This window comes from Pongo abelii, chromosome 1 (assembly GCF_028885655.2).
Source record: "Pongo abelii isolate AG06213 chromosome 1, NHGRI_mPonAbe1-v2.0_pri, whole genome shotgun sequence".
In the NCBI taxonomy this organism is placed as follows: domain Eukaryota; kingdom Metazoa; phylum Chordata; class Mammalia; order Primates; family Hominidae; genus Pongo; species Pongo abelii.
The window spans coordinates 205,985,787-206,010,743 of record NC_071985.2 but is presented as its reverse complement, the minus strand read 5'-3'; the positions used below and the strand labels follow the sequence as shown (position 1 = coordinate 206,010,743).

The window sequence follows — 24,957 nt, the reverse complement described above, 5'->3', positions numbered from 1 at the left end:
CAATATATTAGGATTACAGGCGTGAGCTCGGCCTGCACTTTATTCATAAATATATGTTTCCAGATCTGCCTTTCCCACTGGACCCTTGAGGGCCTGGCCCAGAGATGGCATCTCTCAGTATTTGCTGGTTGAATTGAAAAATAAAACGTTTATTGAATATTTATAATGAGCCAAGGATATGCTAAGGGTTTTATATACATGAGCTCATTTAGTCTTCACAATGACCATGTAAGTACTATTATCTCCGTTTTATAGACAGAGAAAGCAAGACTTAGAGAAGATAAGAGCTGGGTGCCTAGCACATAGTTGGTGCTTCTGATTCTTATTCTGAGCTGACTGACTAAATGGATGGATAAATTAAGAAGGGAGAGGTGGGAGTGAGGTGGTGAAGGTTAAGGTGCCAACCTCACCTCTCATCTGGGTTCAGTCATGCCCACAACCATGTCCACCATCTTGTCCCTGTCTGCCAACCACCTGACGGGCCACAGTCCTGGGGAGCTGGCTGCCCTGCAGGGTATGCTGAAATCCTCTAAGATGAATACAGAGAAACCTTTCCTGCCAAGCAGCTGACAAGAGTTGCTCTGCCTGAGAATTGAGACTGCAGACTCCGTGGGGAGGGTTCACCTCCAAACCCTTAACAACTACCAAAATATTACAGGAAAAAATTAGCCCAGCTGCCTTCTCAGAAGCCCTAGAGAAATAAAGGAAACTCATTCTTTATTGCAGCAAGAATGATTTCGGTTAGACTGAAGAAGGAACTGACAGAGAAACAGAACAAACCAGAGGGGGAATTCCTTATCAGAGTCAGGAAATGATACGTGTGGGCCCTGTAGGCAGCTTCATAGGGTGAGCTTTGGAAAAGGAGGGAGGCTGAGTGAGTAGGAACCATGGTTCCCATAGTTCCTGCACAGGGGAACCACTGTGTAATGGAGAAGTCATGTCATACCCCCCGGTCAACAGCCAAATGAAAAGGCCACGTGGAAAGGAGAGAGGGAGGGCACCCTGAGACAAGGAGCCCATGTGGTCACATGGGAAGTATTCCTGGAGGGGCAGGGGTGAGAGGAGTGTGAAGGTGTCCCAGGGAAGGAGAAGGAAGTCACGTTTATCAAACCCCTGCTGTATGCCAGGATCATGCTAAGCACTTTACATCTGGTGTCACATTTCATCCATTCATTCAACAAATATTTACTGAATGTGCCAGGCCCTGTGCTAGGGCCTGAGGAGAGAGCTGTGAACAAGGCAGCTCCATTCCCCTCCCCTCTTGGAACTTAGAAGTGGAGGAGACAATCAACAGACGTGTGACATCACGGGTGAGACTCGCTTTGAAGAGAAGTAAAGAAAGGAAGGGGCTAGAACGTCTTGGCAATCAGGGGTCAGGGCTGCGTAAAAGAATTTTTTTTTATTTTTTATTTTTTAGGTGAAAGAAGGCCTCTCTGCAGAGGTGACATTTAACAGTGACCTGAATAAAGTGAGGGAACCCTGAGTGCAAATGTCCCGAGGCGAGAGTCTGCCTGGGGGCCAGTGTGGCTGGAAGACAGTGAGCGAGGGAAGATGAACTGAGAGCTGTTCAGGAAGGATGTGCTCACGCTGGTGGGCCTTGTCTGCTACGAGAAAGTTATTTGGTTTTATTCTCAATGTGATGGGAAATCACTGGAAGGTTTCTGAGCAGGAGAGTAATATGGTTTATTTATTTATTTATTTATTTATTTTATTTTATTTATTTATATATTTTTTGAGACGGAGTCTCGCTCTGTCACCAGGCTGGAGTGCAGTGGCACGATCTCAGCTCACTGCAAACTCTGCCTCCCAGGTTCAAGCAATTCTCTCTCCCAAGTAGCTGGGACTACAGACGTGCGCCATCACACCTGGCTGATTTTTGTATTTTTAGTAGAGAAGGGTTTCACCATTTTGGACAGGCTGGTCTTGAACTCCTGGCCTCAAGTGATCCACACGCCTCGGCCTCCCAAAGTGCTGGGATTTCACGTGTGAGCCACCGCGCATGGCCAAACTTAGTATCCTTTATTTTATTTTATTTCATTTTGAGATGGAGTTTCACTCTTGTTGCCCAGGCTAGAGTGCAATGGTGCAACCTCGGCTCACTGCAACCTCTACCTTCTGGGTTCAAGCGATTCTTCTGCCTCAGCCTCCTGAGTAGCTGGGATTACGGGCATGCGCCACTACGCCTGGCTAAATTTGTATTTTCAGTAGAGATGGGGTTTCTCCATGTTGGTCAGGCTGGTCTCAAACTCCCGACCTCAGGTGATCCACCTGCTTCGGCCTCCCAAAGCGCTAGGATTGCAGGCATGAGCCACTGCACCCGGCCCTTAGTATCCTTTATAAAACTTTCCCTACTAGAACACACAGATCTCCCTGATTCTTTTTCTTAGCCATATAGTATTCCATTTTGTGGATGGACTGTGCTCTACCTAGTCTAGCCCCTTACTAATTGACAGTTGGGTTGTTTCCAGTCTTTGGCTATTGGAAACAGTGCTGCAGAGAATAACTTTATACATACACCATTTATTACTCATGCAAGTCTATCCGAAGATGAATTCCCAGAAGTAGGTTATCTGAATGCATTTTGATAGATTTTGCCAAAATGCCCTTTTACCAATTTATATTCACACATGTGAGAGTCATGTGTGAGAACATGTGTGAGAGTAGTACTATTTCCTCATAGAAATGCTCACAGAATATGTTATTCAGTTTTTGGGTTTTTTTTGGCCAGACTGATAAGACATGGTATCTTAGTCCATTTTGTGCTGCTATAATAAAATCCCACAGAATGGATAATTAATCATAAACAGAAGTGTATTGGCTCACAGTTTTGGAGGCTGGGAATTCCGAGATCATGGGGCCCACATCTGGCGTGGGCCCTCTTGCTGTGTCATCCCATGGTGGAAGAGCAAAGACAGGGTGAGAGAGAAGAAAAGGGAACTGAACTTGCCCTTTTATAATGAATCTGTTCCCAGAATAATCCCAATCCTGCTATAACAGCACCACCAATCCATTCATGAGGGTGAAACCCTCATGACCTAAACACCTCCCCTTAGGCCCAACCTCCCAACACTGTTGTATTGGGGTTAAGTTCCCAGCACCTGCTTTTCGCGGCGTAACGTTTGAACTGTAGCAATATCCTAGTCTAGTTTTTCTGGTTTGCATTTCTTTTGAGTTTGAGCTTCTTTTTATGTGTTTAAGAATCACTTACATTTACTTTTCTGGGAACTGTCACTTCATATGCTAGGCCTCTATTTCTTTCTTTTTCTCTTTTTTCTTTTTTTTGAGATGGAGTTTTGCTCTTGTTGCCCAGGCTGGAGTGCAATGGCGTGACCTCGGCTCACTGCAACCTCCGCCTCCCAGGTTCAAGCGATTCTCCTGCCTCAGCCTCCTGAGTAGCTGGGATTACAGGCAGGCGCCACCATGCCCGGCTAATTTTTTTGTATCTTTAGTAGAGACGGGGTTTCTCCATGTTGGTCAGGCTGGTCTTGAACTCCCGACCTCAGGTGATCTGCCCACCTTGGCCTCCCAAAGTGCTGGGATTACAGGCATGAGCCACCGCGCCCAGCCTAGGCCTCTATTTCTATAAGATTGTTGGTCCTTTTAATGAATTTCCTGGAATTCTAAATAAGAGAGATGTTCCCTTGTTTGTGATTAGAGTTGCAAATATTTCCCCCAGTTTGTCATTTGTCTTATGCGTTGATTTACAGTGTTTTTCCATGCAGAAGTTTTTGATTTTTATCTAGTTGACTTTATCAATCTTTTTTTACAGCTTTTTGATTTTTGAGTCATGGTTAAACTTTCTCCACTATGAGATTATACATTCTCCCATGTTTTCCTCTAGTGCCTTTATGGTTTTATTTTGATTTTTCTATAATTTAAATATTTTATCCCTTGGGAGCTCATCCTGGTGCTCAGTGTGAGGCACAGATCTAATTTTTTTTTTCTTAGTTGGCTACCTAGGTGTCCCAACACCATTTATTAAAGAGTCCATTTTCCACTTTGAGAGGACACCTTTATCAAATACTAAATTCTTGCATGCAATTAGGTCTATTTCTGGACACTCTATTCTAGTCCATTGGTCTGTTTGTCTGTTCCTGAACCAAACCAAGTGGTTTTAATTATTATTTTTTGTTTTGTTGTGTTTTGAGACTGAGTCTCACCCCATCACCCAGGCTGGAGTGCAGTGGTTTAATCTCGGTTCACTGCAACCTCTGCCTCCCGGGTTCAAGCAATCCTCCAGCCTCAGCCTCCCAAGTAGCTGGGATTATATGCATCCACCATCACGTCTGGCTAACTTTTATATTTTTAGTAGAGAAGGAGTTTCACCATGTTGGCCAGGCTTGTCTCGAACTCCTGACCTCAAGTGATCCACTCGCCTCAGCCTCCCAAAGTGCAGGGATTACAGGCGTGAGCCACCATGCCCAGCCTTAATTATTTATTTATTTTTATTTTATTTTACTTTTTCGAGATGGAATCTCGTTTCTCTGTCTAGGAGGCTGGAGTGCAGTGGCATGATCTCGGCTCACTGCAACCTCTGCCTCCTGGGTTCAAGTGATTCTCCTGCCTCAACCTCCTGAGTAGCTGGGACTATAGGCGCCTGCCACCAGGCCAGGCTAATTTGGCTAATTTTTGTATTTTTTTTTTTAAGATGGAGTCTCACTTTGTTGCCCAGGCTGGAGTGCAGTGGCACGATCTTAGGTCACTGCAACCTCCAACTCCTGGGTTCAAGCAGTTCTCTGCCTCCGTCTACCAAGTAGCTGGGACTATAGGCATGCACCACCACACCCAGGTAATTTTTGTATCTTTAGTACAGACAGGGTTTCACCACATTGGCCAGGATGGTCTCGAACTCCTGACCTCAGGTGATCTGCCTGACTCGGCCTCCCAAAGCGCTGGGATTACAGGCGTGAGCCACCATGCCTGGCTCTTAATTTTTGTATTTTTAGTAGAGATGGGGTTTCACCATGTTGGCCAGTCTGGTCTTGAACTCCTGACCACAAGTGATCCGCTTGCCTTGGCCTCCAAAAGTGCCGGGATTACAGGCGTGAGCCACCCCGTCAAGTCCCAAGTTGTTTTAATTTTTGAGGCTTTAAATATTGTTATCTAACAGTAGCCAGTGAGTGTTGCCTTTTCTTTTTTTTTTTTTTTTTTTTTCAGAATTTTTCTGGCATTCTTTTTCTTTCTCTCTCTTCTGTCCTTTTTTTGTTTGTTTTTGGGGGTGGGGAACCTCAGGAGACCTCATGGGATTTATGCTCTTGCAGGAAAAGGAAAATCAATAATCACATGTCATTTGGTAGTGGCTAAGAAAAAAAATAACGCAGGTAAAAGAGCAGAAGGCAACTAAGGGGTAATATTTAGATGGGCAGCCAGGGAAGGCCCCTGGATGAGGGGGAGATACCTGAGTGAAGGAAGGGAGACCACGTGGCTACCTGGGGGAAGACATGCCTGGCAGGGCCAAGGGCAAATGCAGAGGCCTGAGGCAGGAGCACGCCTGGCATGCTGAAAAACAGCAAGGCGGCCAGTGCAGCTGGAAGGGAGTGATCAGAGCAGAGAGTGGGAGGCAGTGAGGTAGATCACGCAGGGCCTTGTAGGTCACAGCAAGGACACTGGCTTTTCCTCTGACACCAGGAGCCATAGAGGGGGCGAGGGGGTTGAGCAGAAGAGTGACATGTTCTGACCTCCCTTTTAACAGGATCACTCAGGCTACTGCGTGGAGCGCAGACTGCAGGGGCGAGGGCAGCGGCAGGGAGGGCAATAGGATTTGGGATGGGTGAATAAATTGTAACTTGATTTCCTTGTCCATTTTCCCCCACCAAACTGTAAGCTTTGCAAGGACAGGCCCTGAGCTTATTCAGCTCTATGAGCCAAGTGCCAGGCCCAGAGTAGGCGCGGATAAACACTGTGTGAGGAAGAAGGGTGGGAAGACAGAGGAGGAGACAGGAGGCAGGAGAGGCAGAGCCCCCTGGGAAATGGCTCTGCAAAGGCCACAGAAAGAAGAAGAAGCAGACGTGATGACAGAGCCTGTTCCCCAGCAGGAACCAAGGCCAGGAAGGGCTGAAGCTGGGGAGCTGGGCCCCCAACCCCGGATCTGTGGCCCCCATCAACAATCAGGTTATGTGCAGTTTATGCTGGAGTTCTGCCAACAAAGGGACCCTGGCTGGGGGGTGGGGTGGGGATCCGTTCCTCAAGGTGAAGGTGCAAAGGTGAGGTGGCCTGGCAGAGAGGAGAGCAGCTTTCCTGAATCCTTGCACACAGAGGCCCTGAGAAAGGATAATTCGCCCCCTTTATAGATGGTAAGTTGAGGCTCCATGAAAGAAACAGACCTAAGTGATACAGCGAATAGGTGGCCTGGCCTAGTTTCAGGGGCTTGGCCTCTCCAAAACACCTCCTTGGCCACTACCTAATTTGGTCAGGGTCCCCCTGCAGTTTTAGGGAGTTGCTAAATACAGAAGGAAGGGATGACTCCTGTTATTCAGCCAGCTCTTAGCTGCTGCCAAAGCACAGCTGGTGAGTCCTCACTGTGGGCGGGACCCAGCTTGGGGAACAAAAGCCACAGGACACTTCAGGACCTCATGAGGTTTAGGAAAGAGTTGGCCTGGAAGTAGGGCAGATAGACAAGAGGCACCAAGCTGAGGGGCAGAGTAAAGAGGTCAGGCTTTGAAGTTAGGCCTGGCTTTGCCACTATCTTGCTGTGTTATCTTAGGTAACTAGCACCTCGGTTTGTGCATCTGTAAAATGGGAACGGCAAGTCTTGCTTTATAGGGTGGGCATGGGGGTTGAAAGGGGCAACAGAAGTCCAGTGCTACCTGAAAGTGCTTCCTTCTTAGCTTCCCCACTCCAAGACTGGGGACTTGCTATCCCTGTCTTCAGCAGATGCTGGTTGGCTGCTCCTGAGCAAAGGGGAAATGGGCTGTGATGGCATCTCAAGTCCCAGGCCTACAAATGGATACAAGCTGTGGGGGATCTGGCCAGTGCTGACACCTAGGGGTTCTTTCAGGGTTAGGTGAGCCTGCACATGCCCTCAGGACGGTTGAGTAGGTCTTGGCTCTGCACCAACTACCTCAGGCAAGGTAATCACTCTCTCTGGGCCTCAGCTCCAGGGAATCTCTTGGGCAATGGTTGGGGGTAGGCAGGAATTAGAGGTCTTCTCATTGCAAACGGAGTGGGCTGCTTCAAGAGTAGTGAGCTCCCTGCCTCTGGAGGTATGTAAGCAGTGACTGGACAAGCACTGGGTAGAGATTCACTCACTCATTAATTCAATAAACTCCTATTGAGATTTCATTTTGGGCCAGGGCCTGTGGCCATCATTATCATTAGGAGATATAGTGACAAGGCATCTTTACTCTCCTGTAACTTACATCTTTTTTTTTTTTTTCGTTTTTTTGAGATGGAGTTTCCCTCTTGTTGCCTAGGCTGAAGTGCAATGGCACAATCTTGGCTCACTGCAACCTCCGCCTCCCAGGTTCAAGTGATTCTCCTGCCTCAGCCTCCCAAGTAGCTGGGATTACAGGCATGCGCCACCACGCCCGGCTAGTTTTGTATTTTTATTAGAGACGGGGTTTCTCCATGTTGGTCAGGCTGGTCTCAAACTCCCGACCTCAGGTAATCCGCCCACCTCGGCCTCCCAAAGTGCTGGGATTAGAGGTGTAAACCACAGCACTCTGCCTTTTTTTTTTGAGACAAGAGTCTCACTCTGTCGCCCAGGCTGGAGAGCAGTGGTGCAATCTCAGCTCACTGCAACCTCCGCCTCCCAGGTTCAAGCGATTCTCCCTCCCTCAGCCTCCCGAGTAGCTGGGATTACAGGCGCCCACCACCACGACTGGCTAATTTTTGTATTTTTTTAGTAAAGATGGGGTTTCGCCATGTTGACCAGGCTGGTCTTGAACTCCTGACCTCAGGTGATCCACCCGCCTCAGCCTCCCAAAGTGCTGGGATTACAGGTGTGAGCCAACACGCTCGGTCTCCCCTCCCCTCCCTTCTCTTCTCTTTTCTTTTTTTTTTAGACAGGGTCTTGCTCTGTTGCCCAGGCTGGAGTCCAATGGCTTGATCTTAGCTTAACTGCAGCCTCAACCTCCTATGCAGAAGTGATTCTCATGCCTCAGCCTCCCGATTAGCTAGAACTACAGGTACATGCCAGGTATGCCCAGCTAATTTTAAAAAATTTTTAGTAGAGGCCAGGCATGGTGGCTCATGCCTATAGTCCCAGCACTGCGGGAGGCTGAGGCGGCTGGATCACCTGAGGTCAGGAGTTCGAGACCAGCCTGACCAACATGGAGAAACCCCGTCTCTACTAAAAAAATACAAAATTAGCCAGGTATGGTGGTGCATGCCTGTAATCCCAGCTACTTGGGAGGCTGAGGCAGTATAATTGCTTGAACCCAGGAGGCGGAGGTTGCAGTGAGACGAGACCATGCCATTGCACTCCAGCCTGGGCAACAAGAGTGAAACTCCATCTCAAAAAAAAAATTTTTTTTTAGTAGAAATGGGGTGGTCTTGAACTCCTGGCTTCAAGCGATCATCTCACCTCGGCCTCCCAAAGTGCTGGGATTACAGGTGTGAGCCACCACTGCCAACCAATAACTTACATTCTAATGGGGAGACATTAAATACTGCCAAGAAAGTGTGTGCTCTATATTGTAGGGTCTGGTCATGAAACTCCAACCTCCAACCCCTACAGAAACTGACTTCTAAACTGATTTTTTTTTTTTTTTTTTTTTTATGGAGTCTTGCTCTGTCACCCAGGCTGGAGTGCAGTAGTGCAATCTCGGCTCACTGCAACCTCTGCCTCCTGGGTTCCAGCGATTCTCCTGCCTCAGCCTCCTGAGTAGCTGGGACTACAGGTGCATGCTACCATACCATGCCCGGCTAATTTTTGTATTTTTAGTACAGATGGGGTTTTGCCATGTTGGCCAGGCTGGTCTTGAACTCCTGACCTCAGGTGATCCACCCACCCTGGCTTCCCAAAATGCTGGGATTACAGGCGTGAACCACCACACCTGGCCCTAAACTGAGATTTTTTTTTTTTTTTGAAGGACAAACACAAGTAGGGAAGGGAAGAACGTTTAGGTCTGAGAGAAAAACAGGTGCAAAGGCTCAGGGGCGAGAGAGGCATGTATTTTCAAGCAGCTGAAAGTTCAACGTGGGCAGAGGGAAGGAGGCAAGGAGGGGAGTGGCTGCGCTGGGCGAGGTCAGCAGTCACTCACCAGTCCTCAACTGAACTGAGACCCACCTTAGGGGTCAGGATCCGTCCTCTTCCGTGATGGTCAGGGATGAGGAGTTAGCCAGGTAAAAGGTGTGAGGGGATGGCTCAGGGAAGAAGTGAGCCCGGCAGAGGTTTGTGTCCCTGGGAGAGAGGAAAGACAGCTGAAAGTTGAGTCTGGCTATAGCCTGGCTGGGGGCTTGGCTGAGAAGAAAGACCTTGGTATTGTGGCCTGTGGGTCTTGCCAAGTGGCCTGAGGGCCATACGGAGCCTCTGAATGGTTTTGTGCAGGGGTGACTCAACCTTGGTAGGAACATGCAGGAAGGTTGTCCTGGGATGCCCTTTAAGGTCTCAGCAGACTGAAACCTCAAAGAACCTCTGGGGAGCCCAGCCATCTTAGGCACAACCTCATTCGAGCCATCAGGGAGGATGAGAAAACTCACTTGTCAAAGGAACCTTAGAGAAGTCAAGAGACAAGGCTGGAGGGCCCTGAGCTGGGGGGTGGGGAGCATGGGGAAAGAAGAGGGTGAGGGCTCAGAAAGGCAAAAGCCCCGACACCAGGAGGCGGTGCCTGCTCTTGGCTCGCCACTGACTCCATGATTCAAGAAGGCCTGGCCCCCAGGACCCTGGGACTAAAAAGGCAATTGACTCATCCTAGGATGGGGGAAGCCTGGCCCCCGAGGTTAAGTGAAATTGCTCTAAGACACAGAGCACATCAGCGGCAGGACCAGGAAGAAACTAGTAACCCTGGAGCACCTAGCACCAGCACCCCTAGTGCAGGGTACTTCATACCGCGCATCATCTAACGCAGGTGTCGCTTCATTTTACAGATAAGCGGACTAGCGTCCAGAAGGCATGGACTCCTGTTCTGGGTCACACAGAGTTAGGGCTAAGAAACCAGGTCTGCAGGCGCCTAGCTTCCCGCAGTTCCTCTGGGTCTGAGTTTGGGGTGGTGGGGAAGAGGCGAGCGTGTCGAGGAGGGTGAGGGGGAGGGTGGGGCTGTGTTTCTGGGACTTTCCTCGCTGAGGTCAGAGGCACCGAAATAGACGCGCTGCAGCGAGCGCCCGGAGGCCCGGTCACACCCTGTGCCCGGCCCGCCGCGGGGAGCGGTCTAGCCGCAGCGCACGAGCCCTCCGCCGTCCCACTGTCCCCCGGAACCGCGCGAGCCTCGCGAACCGCTCGGCGCCCTGTCTCCACCTCGCCGGCTTCATGAACGTGCCCCGGGAGACCCCGACGCCCTGAAGCCGGCACGGCCGCCCCGCCGCCCCGCCGCCCCGCCGCCCCGCCGCCCCGCCGCCCCGCCGCGCCGCCGTCTGCGCGAACGCCTGGCTTCCCCCTGAGCCCACCGCTGCCACCATCTCTACTCCGACGGCTGCGGCGGTGGGTGTGGCCACCGCGCTTGCCAATCAGGAAGTGAGGGCCGGCTCCGGACGCGCCCCGCTGTGACGTCACTCCGACGGCCCCGGATGCCCCGCCCAGTGGCCTTGCCTGGGAAAGGCGACCGGGGCACCGGTGGGTGCGGGCCCTCAAAGGGTGAAAATAACTCCCGTGTGAATTGCGCGCATTATAACTGCTCTAAGAAATGCAGCCAGGGCATTTTAAAATGTATTTGTTCAATCACTCCTCTTCCAGCCATTTATCTGTCCGTCTGTATGTATGTCTATCCACTCAGCCAAAGTAATTGGGCGCCTCCTGTGTGCCAGGCGCTGTGCTGGATTCTGGCTATAGAGATGAACCCTCTGCTTGTCCTCAGGGAGCTCATAATCTAGGGCGGAAGCCTGATGGTAACAAATGCTCATGCCATCGTTTTTATTGCAGTCATGATTAATTCTGGGACGGTGAGATACAGGCTGCTACAATAACCAGGTGTCTAATTTGGATTGGGGCTCAGGTCCCTGCAGAAGTTACATCGAGCCGACTCCTGAAGCAACAAGTGTTCCAGGCAGAGGGAAGAGCTTGTGCAAAGGCAATGAGGCTAGCAGGCTGGAAAATAAGGGAAAGGAAACTGAGTGAGATGAGGCTCTGGAGGTTTAGGGGAGCGAATTATTTAAGACCTTGGAGGCCATAGTAAGGAAATAGAATTTTCTTCTAAGTGCTGTGGGCAGTCACTGGGTACTTAGTGTTTTAAAATCTCCCTACCTCTGTGTGGAGAATAGACAGGAGTGGACACAGGAGTAAGAGTGGACACAGGGACACCTAGGAGGTGCCCTCCAGCATGGAAGGTAGTAAGCTAGATGAGAGGGAGGCTACCGTGGGTGGGACATGAACAGACTCAATAAATAATTAGAAGATAAAATCCTCAGGCAGGCGAGTTGATGGATTGAATATGGGGGTGGGTGAGGCAGAGGGAGTTAAGATTAAGTCATTCATTCACTGGACAATTATTTATCGAGCCCCTCTAGATGCCAGGCACTGTTCTACAGAGGCAGACTCTCTGGGTTCAAATCCTTGTCCTGTCACTTGCTAGCTGCTTGCCTTAGGGAAGTTATTTAACCTCTCTGTACCTTGATCTTTTCATCTGTAAAATGCGGATCCTAAGAACACCCGAGAGAATTATTGTAAGGATGAAAAGAATTAATATATGTAAAACTTTGGACCTGGGTGTTTGGAGCTGGGCTCTGAGGCTGAGGACTTGGACTTGGGTACTTGGGGTTGGGTACCTGGGCCTACTTCTTGGAGTCACCAAGGCTCTATGTCTTTACTGGCTTTATACAGAAAATTAAAAGAGTGACATGCTAGACCAAGCCGTTCCCACACTGTGAGTGAGACACAGGTATCAGTACAATTTTAAGCTCTCAAGTGATTCCAAGGGGCAGACAAGTTGGCAATTACTGTGGTAGAGAGAAACGAGGAGGCAATTTTAAAGTAGGTGGTCAGGGAGGGCTTCTCTGAGGAGGTAACATTTGAGTGAAGACCAAAGAGTGCAGAAGGAGCCATCACTGAAAAGTTAGGGGGAAAAGCCTTTGGGAAGGTGTCTGGCCTAGGCACCGGCATGCCTGGAGGTGCCTTTGGCCCAAGTGTGAAAGACTGAAGGAGAAATGGGCTTAGTTTGGTGGGTTCCAAGGATAGTGATCATGGCCGAGTGAAGACCCCTAACCCTTCTGCAGATCAGAACCTGGAGCAGTTAAACCACGCTGTGCCCTGGTAGCTGTGGGTGCTGGGAGGCAAGCTCTACTGGTTCATCAGGAATTTGTGGTCAGGCCGAGGCAGGAAGATCACCTAAAGTTAGGAGTTCAAGACCAGCCTGGCCAACATGGCGAAACCCCGTAGCTACTAAACATACAAAAATTAGCCGGGCATGGTGGCACGCACTAGTAATCCCAGCTACTCGGGAGGCTGAGGCGGGAGACTCGTTTGAACCCGGGAGGTGGAGGTTGCAGTGAGCCGAGATCGCGCCATTGCACCATTGCACCATTGCCCTCCAGCCTGGGTGACAGAGCGAAACTCCATCTAAAAAAAAAAAAAAAAAAAACTAGCTGGATGTGGTGGTCCATGCCTGTGGTCCCAATTGGGAGGCTAAGGTGGGAGAATCACTTGAGCCCAGGAGGTCAAGGCTGCAGTGAGCCATGATTGCACCACTGCACTCCAGCCTGGGCGACAGAGCAAGACCCTGTCTCCAAAAAAAAAAAAAAAAAAAAAAAAAAAAAAAAAAAAAAATCTCTCCTGTGGAGCCATGCCATTTGTTCACACAGATAATGAACCACTGGGCCTCTGCCAGCTTCTGACTTGGCACTGGACGTTTCTCTGGAAACTGGTGCTTGGAGCGGGGAAATGGGGGCTGGATTTTTCTGGGGCTGGGTTCTGAGGCTGGGGACTGGGACCTGGATACTAGGGGGTAGGTGCTTGGACTTGCTTTTTGAAATAACCAAGGCTCCATTTCTTTACTGGCCTCTACAGATGAGCCTGTTCCCTAACCTGACCATCCTTTCTGTGGCTTCACGGCACAGAACTTCACAAGTGTGACCTTACCTTGTCTCAGCTGTCTGGTCCATGGAGACCCAGAAGGAGGGAAAGAGAAGGCTGCTCTGGACTTCTTCATGGGGCCTTCCTGGGACCCCTTTTCCTCCCACTAAGCCAGGAAGCCTATGCTCCCTCATCTTCCACCCCTCCCCCAGCCATCTGCTTAAAGGAAGTGGCTCCTCTGTTCTTCACAGGAAGCCACAGGCCTCCTCTGCCTCGGCAGCCTCCAGCTACTGTTGCCCCAGACCCTCGGCTGGCCCAGACCCCCCTTTCCAGGCAGAATCTAGTGATGCCCAGTTCCCAGCATCCCCCTCTGCTGCCCAGCCAAGAAGTGCGTGTGGCGTGCTCCTCTCGTTAACTTTCATCCTTGTGACTTGGGTCTGGGAGCGCAGACAGTGAGCCTGGAGGTGACACCTGACTACAGGAGTTTGGAGATCCCCAAATTGTAGGACTGAGGACTTGAAGGAGAGAGGAGGTGGGCCCTGGAGGGATTCTCTGATGGACCACTCTTGTGAGCTTCAGGAGCTCCTGCTGCTGAGCAGGGGCGAGGTCTATTCATTTCCGTCTCTATTTAACCCTGGTGGGGCCTGCCCCAGAGAGGGCTGTTGGTAATTGTGGAGCTGCTCAAGGCTGATGGGGGCTGATGGATTCCAAGATGGGACTGTACTGCCACCTGGTGGTCAGATCAGCACATAGCACCATGAAATTGTGAGAGCCCCTGCCGGGAGAGTGGTGATTCAAGGGTATGGGGGACCTGGAAGGCCCTTAAAGAACAAGGAAATCCCTAAAGTATTTTATTTAAGAGCAAGACGCTCCTAACTTGAGCACTTGAGAAAGACGTTCTAGGTCTGGACGAGAGTCCAACTCCTTCCCTTCCCCATTTTACAATCTGGGAAACAGGTCCAGAGGAAAGTGATGAGGACAGAGAACCTTTACATTGGCAGTCAGAGATGGGATCTATTTTTGGACTCTTTTTTTTTTTTTTTTTTTTTTGAGACGGAGTCTCACTCTGTCGCCCAGGCTGGAGTGCAATGGGGTGATCTTGGCTCACTGCAACCTCCACCTCCTGGGTTCAAACGATTCTCCTGCCTCAGCCTCCTGAATAACTGGGACTACAGGCGCCCGCCACCACACCCGGCTAATTTTTGTATTTTTAGTAGAGACAAGCCCTGCTAGTTTCTAGTTACCCTCATTTGTGACCAAACATGGTATCGCCCCACACCGTCACCCACTTTAGTCACCAAAGTTGGCACTACAGAGTGGCTTTTGGCTGCTTCCAAAAATAAAATTCATCCTCAGAAAGCCAGGATCTGACAGGGCTGAGGGGACTCAGAAGCATGTGCTTCAGGCTCAGCAGATGTTTTAGAGGAGGAAGCCCTGGAGACCACAATATGTAACACCCCACCCCTAGTTTTGAAAACAAAGAAGCAGGCTGAGTGCAGTGGCTCACGCCTGTAATCCCTGCACTTTTGGTGGTTGAGGTGGGCGAATCACTTGAGGTCAGGAGTTCGAGACCAGCCTAGCCAACATGGTGAAACCTTGTCTCTACTAAAAATACAAAAATTAGCCGGGTGTGGTGGCGCACACCTATAATCCCAGCTACTTGAGAGGCTGAGGCACAAGAATTGCTTGAACCCAGGAGGTGGAGGTTGCCGTGAGCTGAGATCTCACCACTGCATTCCAGCTTGGGCGACAGAGCAAGATTCTTCGTCTCAAACAACAACAACAACAAAAACAAGGAAGCTGGGACCCCAAGAGAGTACTTAACTTGTCTGAGGTGACTCAGCCCTGGAGCTGGGCGGGGACACAGCCATGTGTCTCTCTGAAGGCTGCTGCCAGGGAGGCATCTAAAAGTGCATTGAGGCCAGGTGCAGTGGCTCACACCTGTAATCCCAGCACTTTGGGAGTGATCCTCAGGCGGATCACCTGAGGTCAGGAGTTCAAAACTAACTTGGCCAACGTGGTGAAACCCCTTCTGTACTAAAACTTACAAAAATTAGCTGGGGGTGGTAGCAGGTGCCTGTAATCCCAGCTACTTGGGAGGCTGAGGCAGGAGAATCGCTTGAACCTGGGAGGCAGAGGCTGCAGTGAGCCAAGATCACACCACTGCACTCCAGGCTGCCAACAGAGTGAGACTCTGTCTCAAGAAAAATAATTAATTAGTTAAAAGTGTGTTGAACATCTCTCGATTTGCAATGGTGAATTCTGGTGTGTGTTCACCCTTCTGCCACAGGTTTTGCAGATAGGATGATTGTGGTCCCTGGCAAGGATTGTGGTCCCTGGCAAGGATTGTGGTCCCTGGCAAGGGTGAGGGTGGGTGAAAGGAGATGGGGGTGGGGAGGTGGTGACAGGGAAGGAAAAGGTGGGGTCCTCATTTGCGCATCATAAGCCTCAAGTAGGTAGGAACTGGGTCCCATCCGCTGTGGTGTCCTTAGCCCCTGCCATCACTTACAGAATGAAGGCAAGGAGTTATCCTGCGCAGGCTGGTCCCAAGGGATCCTGGGGAAGGTGGAGTCTCCCATAAAGAACTGGTCATTTCCAGTGTCATTCAGCCTGAGGACTGCTGAGGCCTCAGATCTAAAATCCTGGGGCAGAGCTGCCCATCTCTCTGGCCTTGATGTTGTCCAAGGGAATAAGTGGAGGGGGCTTCTTCTAAGGGCAGAGACCCTAATTTGGTGCCAACTTTGGAAGAAAGGAAGAATGTGGTCTGTGAGCCCCAGAGAGTAAACCCTGACTCCAAAGTCAGATGAGCTAATTCCTGGTTGTCACTTGGCTGTTTCCTCTTTGTTTTATGCAAGTCCTTCATCAATCATAACTGACATTTACGGAATGCTTCCTATGTGCTTGGATTGTCTTTTCCTTTCTATTCAGAGGGGCTGTGAACTCCATATGCAAACTGTTCTCCCTATCCCCAGAGTCCTATGAGGAAAGGGGGGCCTTGCCGAGCCCTTGAAAAGCTGCTGTTACGCCCTTTCCCCAGAGCAAAGGGCTGGCCTTTATTCTCCATCTGAGGGTGATCACTAGCGCTTCTTGAGAGAACGGAGACCTGGCTTCTCCATCTCTGCCTAATCAGAGAAGTACCTGGAAGCTTCTTTCAGTGAGAACAAACTGAGTTCTGCCTCCCCAAGCACGCTGTGGAATCGAGCCTGTCCATTTATGCAGGAGGCCCTGCTAGGCAGGAGTCCAAAGGAGGGGATGTCTGAACTGAGTCTGGAAGGATGGAAGGGAGTTTTTCAGGCAGATGAGCTTCTGAAGGCATTCCAGGTAGAGACCAACATGTGCTAAGGCCCAGAAACAAAATCAACGGGTTGTGTTCCGGGAGCTGTGGTTGACTCGAGGGGAAAATGGGAATGGGGGTGTGTGGATGGTGCAGGCCAGAGCCAGATTTTTTTGGGCTTCTCACTGCAAACACGATTGACAGCAGGACAAAGTGTTTTCTGGGTGAAGTTTATTCTGTTTTCACATCTAGGTTGTTGGGGAGAGTGATAGACAAAGTTCTGGATTCTGGGCATGGTCGGCGCATGCTTGTAATCCTACTTGGGAGGTTGAGACAGGAGGATCACTTGAGGCTAGGAGTTGGAGGCTGCAGTGCACTATTTTCGCATCTGTGACTAGCCACTGCACTCTAGCCTGGACAACATAGTGAGAACCCATCTCAAAAAAAAAAAAAAAAAAAAAGGCGAAGTTCTAGATCCTAACTGGAAGAGTTAGGCCAAGAAGGAGGAAGAGGTTCTGGGAGCTGCTGGCTACTCCTCATCCTCCTCACTATCGAGATACTTGTGGGTGGCATAGCCCATCAGGGCACCAATATTACCCATGACGACGCTGCTGCCGCCAGCCCCTGTAAAGCAAACACAGATGAGTCACTGGGGCCCAAGTGCCAGGCCTGGGAATCCAAATGTCTGGAAACCATTGGTTGAGTCCAACCCCACATTTCTAGATGGAGAAACAGAGGCCCTGAGAGGGGATGGCACTACTACAAAGTGAGTCCCATTTTTACCTTGCCTTGACATCCCAAATCAGAGATGTGTTTCAGTGATGAAAAAGGCAAAAATAATGGCTCTTTCACTTGATGTCTGCCATGGAAACACCATGTTATTAATCATGCTAACAGCCACCTTTGTGGAGCCCTGTGTGGGTGTGGGGGGTTCACAAGCCAGGGATCATTTCATCTTGTCACAGCTATGTGGCATGTGAGAGGACAACTAGCTTATAGCCCAGAGGTGTCCCTGGGCTTGCCCACACTCTTCCCCTCCCATTGCAGGGGTGTGGCCCCCTCTGAGCAGCGCTCTCTTCTTTTGGGCTGGTTCTTTGGGCTTTTGCCATTCAGAATTGAGAGAAGAGAAGATGCGAGGTTCAGAAAGGCAGAGAGGGAAGTTTGTCAGGGGCAAGTTTTCTCCAGGATTTTGGAGGCCTCAGAGGGAGAGAGAGAGGTGGGGGTGGGTGGGGAGAGAGGAGAGAGAGGGAAGTGAGGCCATTTTTTATGAGTCACTCTGGGCCGGCACAGTGGCTCACGCTTGCAATCTCACACTTTGGGAGGCCAAAATGGGAGGATTGCTTGAGCCCAGGAATTCAAGACCATCCTGGGCAACACAATGAGACCTCGTCTCTACAAAAAAAAAAAAAAAAAAAAAAAAAAAGCCGGTGTGTGGCGGTATGTGCCTATAGTCCCAGCTACTTGGGAGTCTGAGGCAGGAGGATAGCTTGAACCTGGGAGCTCGAGGCTGCTGTGAGCTGTGATCATGCACTGCTTTCCAACCTGGCAGTGTGAGACCTTGTTTTGACCTTTATCTATAATAAATAGATCAATAGATTGATCAATCGGTAGAAGAGTCACTGTGAGCTCTGTATCTGTTCCCTCCATGGTGTTCAAAAAGTGAAAATCAAGACCAGTTTGGTGTGAGATTGATCTGAGTTACTCTACTATGTTTCTTTGCTACTGTGGTCTCTGAGATTGAGCAGATTCAAAAAATGTTAAACTGAGGATGATCATCCCCACGCACCACTGAGGGAACTGAAGCTTGTTGTGATTTGGCCAAAGCATCAGTGAGGCACCCAGCCTGTGAGGCTGAGAATGGGGCTTCTGGCATCGTACTGACTGGGTCAGAATCTAGGCTCTGGTCTAAACTAGCAGGGAGACTTGAGTAAATTACTTAATTCCTGGCCGGATGCGGTGACTCACGCCTGTAATCCTAGCACTTTGGGACCCCGAGGCGGGCGGATCAGCTGAGGTCAGGAGTTTGAGGCCAGCCTGGCCAACACGGTGAAACCCCATCTCTACTAAAAATACAAAAATTAGCCAGGCATGGTGGTGTGTGCCTGTAATCCCAGCTACTTGGGAGGCTGTGGCAGGAAAATCGCTTGAACTGGGGAGGCAGAGGTTGCAGTGAGCCGAGATCACACCACTGCACTTCAGCCTGCCTGGGTGACACAGCCAGACTCTGTCTCAAAACAAATAGATAAATAATCACTTAATTCCTGGTAAACTAATTACTTGAGTAAATTACTTAATTCCTGAATGCCTCAGTTTCCCCATATGTATGATGAAAATAATAGTAAAGAACATCCCACCAGGGGTCCAGGCCCCGCACTCACCGAGGCTCTGCAGCGTGGCCACTAGCCCCCCGGCGGGCACGCCGCCCCCATTCAGGATCGCAGACCAGCTCATCAGCGAGGCAGCCACCGAGTTGGCCGCGATGCCGGCGCCGGTGAAGCCCAGCGCGGGCAGCCCGGCGACTGCGAGTCCTGGAGGAACAGGCGCAGGTGAGGGAGCGCCCACGGCAGAGGCCCGCCCCACCTGCCCGAGATCCTTGCCCTCCAGACCCACCTCCTCCGACGGCCATGAAGGTCAGGGCCTTCCAGAACCCGGAGCCGCTGTCCGAGCTCTCCGAGCACTTTTTCTTGCCTGCAGGAGGGCAGACAAAGCGTAGTGGGGGTGTTGGGGTGGGACACGGGGGTCCCCTACTCTGTGTCTGATGTTCAGGACCACTCCTGGAGGCGGGGGCCACCACTCTCCTACTCAGAGAGCCTCACAGAGGGGAAGGGACTTTCCCCTAGGCGCCGAGCCTGGCACAGAACTAGCATCGAGTAAATTTCGGTAGGATGGAGGAATGAACAGAGTAGTGGGATTTGAATCTGGGACTCTGGCGACACCAACACTGCGCTGTCCATTGGAATGGACGCCAGGGTCTCTATAGAAGCACGCCAGACTCTCTACACCCGGGACCCTGAAACTCTCTCCTTTATCCCACACTCCTCCCATCCCCCAGCACCCTTATATGCCTCCTTACTTGTCCCCTTACCTGCACCCTTATCTGTTCCCTTACCTGCACCCTTACCTGCATCCTTACCCACATCTTTACCTGCATCCTTACCCGCATCCTTACCTGCATCCTTATCCGCATCCTTACCCACATCTTTACCTGCATCCTTACCCGCATCCTTACCGGCATCCTTACCCGCATCTTTACCTGCACCGTTACTCGCATCCTTACCTGCACCCTTACCTATCCCCTTACCTGCATCCTTACCCGCATTCTCACCTGCCTCCACCCCGCTGCAAGTGAAGAGCAGCAGGTAGCACAAGAAAAGCGATACCGCCTTCTGCCGCATGGTGGCGCCGCGCGCGGGCTCCGTCGCTAGACCTGCGAACGGGCGAGAGGGAGATGGTCCCCGGGGCATTTTTGGAGCTCATCAGCTCCGTTGTTTTCCCTTCCAGTTCCGACTGAATCAGTAAAAAGCAGCGAGGTGTGGTGAATGGAATCCAGGATCCCTCTCAGGAGCCTCGGGAATCCGTTTCCTCTCCGCATCAGTGGCAGAGATGTCCCTGCCCCAACCGGTGGGTGTGCGGATTCTGTGCGGATTCGCACGGTGTTTGGCACGTGGTAAGCTCCGCAGATGTCAATCATGACTGTGGTGGTTCTTGGCCTTGTACCCAAGTGACCTTGGGCAGGATACTAGGGTACTTTGCTTCTCTGGGCTTCAGTTTATTTATTTCTAAAACTGGGGTATTAATAGAGCCTATTTCAGAGAGTACTTGTTAATTTAGTAACTGTTCCACGCTGTATCCCCGGCACTTTGAACAGTGCCTGACGCACAGAATTTGCTTAAAAAATTTTTTTAAAGATAAACTCATTCTTACAATGCATTGAATATCTACAGGCACCAAACATTGGCCTCACATCAACTTAATTTTTTTTTTCAGAAAGAAAGCACAGAAGAGTGTGTGGAAAAAGAAACTCAGTTTCCCTCACCGTACAAGAGACTTCTGACAGCAGAAGTGTGGGGGTTTCTCCCCACCAGCAAGCAAGCAATCAATCCTCTGGTGAACACCAGCTGAGGGTCCCCAAATTCAATTCTGACACCACTATGGGTAGATAGTGGCCGATCCCACATGTTGAGGGTTCAGTCCCCCAGACTGCCAATTGAAAGCCCTAGGTTGTTTTACCTGTGCTTCTGACTGACTATAAATTGGGGTTCCCACAATTCCCTCCTGCAGTTTTACTAATTTGCTAGAGCAGCTCACAGAACTCAGGGAAACACTTTACTTACATTTACTGGTTTCTTTCTTAAAAAAAAAATTGGTCTTGTTGTTGTTTTGAGACAGGGTCTCACTCTATTGCTCAGGCTGGAGTGCAGTGGCTCCATCTCAGCTCACTGAGACCTTCACCTCCCAGGTTCAAGTGATCCTCCCACCTCAGCCTCCAGAGTAGCTGGGACTACAGGTATGCACCACCACGCCCAGCTAATTTTTTTTTTTTTTTTTTTGAGATGGGGTTTCACCGTGTTGCCCAGTCTGATCTTGAACTCCTGAGCTCAAGCAATGTGCCTGCCTCAGCCTCCCAAAGTGCTGAGATTACAGGCATCAGCCACCACACCCAGCCGCATTTACTGGTTCCTTATGGATATTACAAATGCTCCAGATGAAGAGATGCACAGGGCAGGGTATGGGAGGAAGGGCATGGAGTTTCCATTCCTCTCCAGAAGCACCACCCACTGGGGACCTCCTTGTATTCGGCTATCTGGAAGCTCGTCAAACCGTGTCCTTTTGTGTTTTTATAGAGGCTTCATTACATAGGCACAACTGATTAAATCATTGCCCATTGGTAATCAGCTTAACCTTCAGCCCCTCTCCCCTCCCCAGAGGAAATGCCAGCCATCAGTCAACTTATTAGACAGTTATCACCCAAAAGATATTTATCACTTTGAAGATTCCAAGGATTTTAGGAGTTGTATGTCAGGAACTGGGGGATGAAAAAATATATTTTACAATATCACAAGGGATAAAGGTCACACAGCAAATTGTGCAACATGGGTACACATTCAAGACTGTCAGAATTCAGAACCTATGCTCTTTCCTTTATACCACAAAACTGGAAAATGCATATGCCCTCAGACTCACCTCTAATGTGATCTTTGTCAGCTCAATGCTATTTCCTTAAGTTAAAAAGAAAAACAAGAAACTCCTCTCATGTATTGAGTACTTAACACTTTATGGCACGCAGTCCACTTGTACCTATAACAACACCACGAAGTAGGTACCATTGTTATCAACCACATGTTATAGATAAGGAAACTGAAGCTCAGAGAGGTTAAGTAATATTCCCAAGGCTGCCTAGCCAGGTTGTGGCAAAGTCAGAGTTTAAACCCACAATTGGCTAATACCCAAGCCCACATTTTTTTTTTTTTTTTGAGACGGAGTCTTACTCTGTCGCCCAGGCTGGAGTGTAGTGGCACAATCTCGTCTCACTGCAAGCTCCACCTCCCAGGTTCACGCCATTCTCCTGCCTGCCTCAGCCTCCCGAGTAGCTGAGACTACAGGCGCCCGCCACCAAGCCCGGCTAATTTTTTTTGTATTTTTAGTAGAGACAGTATTTTGTATTTTAGTTAGCCAGGATGGTCTCGATCTCCTGACCTCGTGATCCACCCGTCTCGGCCTCCCAAAGTGCTGGGATTACAGGTGTGAGCCACCACGCCCGGCCACCAAGCCCACATTTTTAACAACTACTCCAGATGGCTTCATCTATCCTTAAAGATGAACTCACTGTCACATTGGATCCTGTAATAAAGGGGCTTCTAAAATCATCCAGTCCTTTGAGCAGCTAAGGCAACTTAACCTTCCTTTTACAGAGGAAGTAATTAAGGCTCCAAGAGGTGACAGGGTTAAGGCCACAGATCGCTGATATTGCACCTGTAAGCTGGGTCTCATGCCACTTGGGGTTTTGTATCCCATCTCCCTAAAAATCTCCAACCCATCCTCTTAAACAAGTCCCAGCCCAGGGCACTAAAAGGGACCCAGGGGTACTGCCTCCGAGGAGAAGGGGCCTCCTGGCTCTCGGAACATGAGATTTACAGGCAGGCAGGCAGCCTGGCAGAAGGTGGCAGCTTGATGCCCACACTTCATAGCTCCTGAGTTTACCTTGGAGGAGAGAAGAGAAGCAATCTTCAGCCCGGAGCCTGCTGATAGATGGGCACAGCAGCGAGTAAATGGTTCTCTGGCTGAAGGCTGGCTTTTTATCATCACTTGCGGATCCTCCCACGTCTCACCCTAGGCAGCCAATCCCTGTCGGAGTTTCTATTTCTGCACTCTGCAGTTTCATTTTCTCCTCTCTCCCAGCCCCTGCACTCTGCAGAGTTTCATTTTCCCCTCTCTCCCAGCTCCGCCCAGCGGGAACATTTGTGTGCTGCCTGCTGGCAGAAAAATGCACTTCAAGCTGAGGACTTTTGGAGCCGCTAAGGGTATTCAAAGCATGTCACACTATGATGAGAGCCACGGCCACACTGGGCTTAGTGAAGCCTGATCACCAGCTCCCCCTGGGGCACACAGGCCTTTCACCATTCAGTCCAATTAATAAACAACACCTACCATTTATTGAGCACTTGCTGCATGCAAGGGTCTGTGCAAAGTGTTCTATTTACAGGATCTTTTTCCAATCCCACAGTAGTCATGTGACATACCATATGCTGTTTATAAACCCCCAGAACTTTGGAAATTAAGTCACTTTGTTCCATTATTCTCTCAGGCTGGCTGCTTCTGGGTCATGGGCATATGGTGAGACCAGTGAAGCCTGTGTTCATGTGGCCATCATGATACATCTTGAGTTTCAAGATGGGTCCCCTGGCCCTAGGTAATGAACTGAGCATTCTTTAAAGCCTTTGGATGGTGATGCTTGAAGCGCTATAGGTCAGAAATGCAACCTCTATTTGGAGAACCTAGAAATTCCAGAAGGATGAATCATTGCCTTCTCCCAAGTGGAAGGGGTCTGAAATAATCGACCTGCCACCAGATGGCTGGCTATTCTCATTGAGCAATTTTGCCATATTGCTACCTGCTGCTGGTAGATTGGCTATATTTTGGCAATTGCCAGATCAGTTTTGGTGAGAGGGAGCCCAAGTTGTTGGACTCATTTCTAACCCCCATCCTTACCACCTTGGACACTCATAGGTCTATTACAAGGCAATAGTGGGGCTAAGTTTAGGGGCTGGCTGACATCCACAGGATGGGACATCCTGGCCATTGGGCTGTAGAGACTCCTCTGCAGCAGATGATCTCTGGTCAGCATTAACATGAGACACAGATCCAGGTGCTTTATGCCCATTCAGAGTTCATTCTTATGCCCCTAACCCACACCTGCTTATTCCCAATCTTCCAATCTTGTTCCATCCATGCCTTTGACCAACCAGCCAAGTCATTTGCCACTTATTAGGAATTGGTGTATGTCTGTACCTCAGTCCATCTCTCTCTCTCTCTCTCTGCATACAGAGGGAACAACACGGTATACTGCTCCTAGTTCTGCCCCCTGAGAGGATTCACTATTATTCACGGCCACCCCCAACTGGGGCTGTAATAGAGTGGTCCATTTCCAGCTGATACCAAAATATTATACTGACTTATCTGTGAACTGAGTTCGACTCCTTTCCTCCATTATCTGTTGGTTGCTGGGAACACTGCATGAGGCCATATATATGGGTCAAAGAGAAAACCCAGAGAAACAGAGTTGGGTGCCACAGGACTCTGAGCTCCCTATTTATTTAATTTACTCATGCCTTTTAGACCCCTTTTGCTCAGCCTTGAATATACCATTTCCATCATATATTTTTTGTTTTGTTTTGTTCTTTGTTTTTTGTTGTTGTTGTTTTTGTTTTTGAGACAGTCTTGCACTGTTCCCCAGGCTGGAGTGCAGTGGTGTGATCTTGGTTTACTGCAACCTCTGCCTCCCGGGTTCAAGCGATTCTCCTACCTCAGCCTCCCGAGTAGCTGGGATTACAGGCACGCGCCACCACGCCCGGCTAATTTTTTCTGTATTTTTAGTAGAGATGGGGTTTTGCCATGTTGGCCAGGCTGGTCTTGAATTCCTGACCTCAGGTGATCCGCCCACCTCTACCTCCCAAAGTTCTGGGATTACAGGTGTGAGCCGCTGCGCCCGGCCTTTTTGTTGTTTTGTTGGTTTGTTTGTTTGTTAGAGAAAGGGTCTCACTCTGTTGCCCGGGCTGGAGTGCAGTGGTACAATCATAGCTTACTGCAGCCTTGACTTCCTAGGCTCAAGAAATCCTCCCACCTCACCTTCCCAAGTATCTGGGACTATAGGCATGTGCCACCACACCCAGCTAATTTTTATATTTCTTTTAGAGATGGAGGTCTCACTACATTGCCCATGTTGGTCTCCAACTCCTGGCTCCAAGTGGTCCTTCTGCCTCAGGGTCTTAAAGTGCCGGGATTACAGGCATGAGCCAATGCGCCCAGCTTCCATCACATATGGAATTGCTGCTCTACCTTTCTGATAATACCCAACTTAAGA

The 24,957-nt window shown here is 49.9% G+C and overlaps 1 protein-coding gene and 2 long non-coding RNA genes across 6 annotated transcripts; 1 reads left to right on the top strand and 2 right to left on the bottom strand.

Annotated features, from left to right (window-relative positions):
* Positions 1-937: 937 nt before the first annotated feature.
* Positions 938-10,545, bottom strand: LOC129051801 (uncharacterized). Its single transcript, XR_008516294.2, has 3 exons — positions 9,230-10,545; positions 6,807-6,936; positions 938-5,254 (listed from the first exon to the last, which is right to left on the bottom strand). It is a non-coding gene; the product is annotated as an uncharacterized LOC129051801 (long non-coding RNA).
* A 6,045-nt stretch (positions 10,546-16,590) lies between these two features.
* IFI6 (interferon alpha inducible protein 6) lies at positions 16,591-22,707 on the bottom strand. Of its 4 annotated transcripts, none has more exons than XM_054539075.2 (6): positions 22,578-22,653; positions 21,561-21,674; positions 19,690-19,803; positions 18,987-19,064; positions 18,755-18,904; positions 16,591-17,000 (listed from the first exon to the last, which is right to left on the bottom strand). In XM_054539075.2, exons 3-6 carry the CDS (start codon positions 19,769-19,771, stop codon positions 16,906-16,908), a joined length of 405 nt encoding a protein of 134 aa, XP_054395050.1. In that variant the 5' UTR covers positions 19,772-19,803; positions 21,561-21,674; positions 22,578-22,653; the 3' UTR covers positions 16,591-16,905. The 4 variants fall into 4 exon arrangements, with proteins under 4 accessions (XP_054395050.1, XP_063570107.1, XP_009231361.1 ...); XM_063714037.1 differs by having other exon boundaries at positions 19,702-19,803; positions 22,578-22,647; XM_009233086.3 differs by lacking the exon at positions 21,561-21,674 and having other exon boundaries at positions 22,578-22,707.
* LOC129051799 (uncharacterized) lies at positions 19,855-21,621 on the top strand. The gene is made up of 2 exons (XR_008516293.1): positions 19,855-20,043; positions 20,364-21,621. It is a non-coding gene; the product is annotated as an uncharacterized LOC129051799 (long non-coding RNA).
* Positions 22,708-24,957: the final 2,250 nt, after the last annotated feature.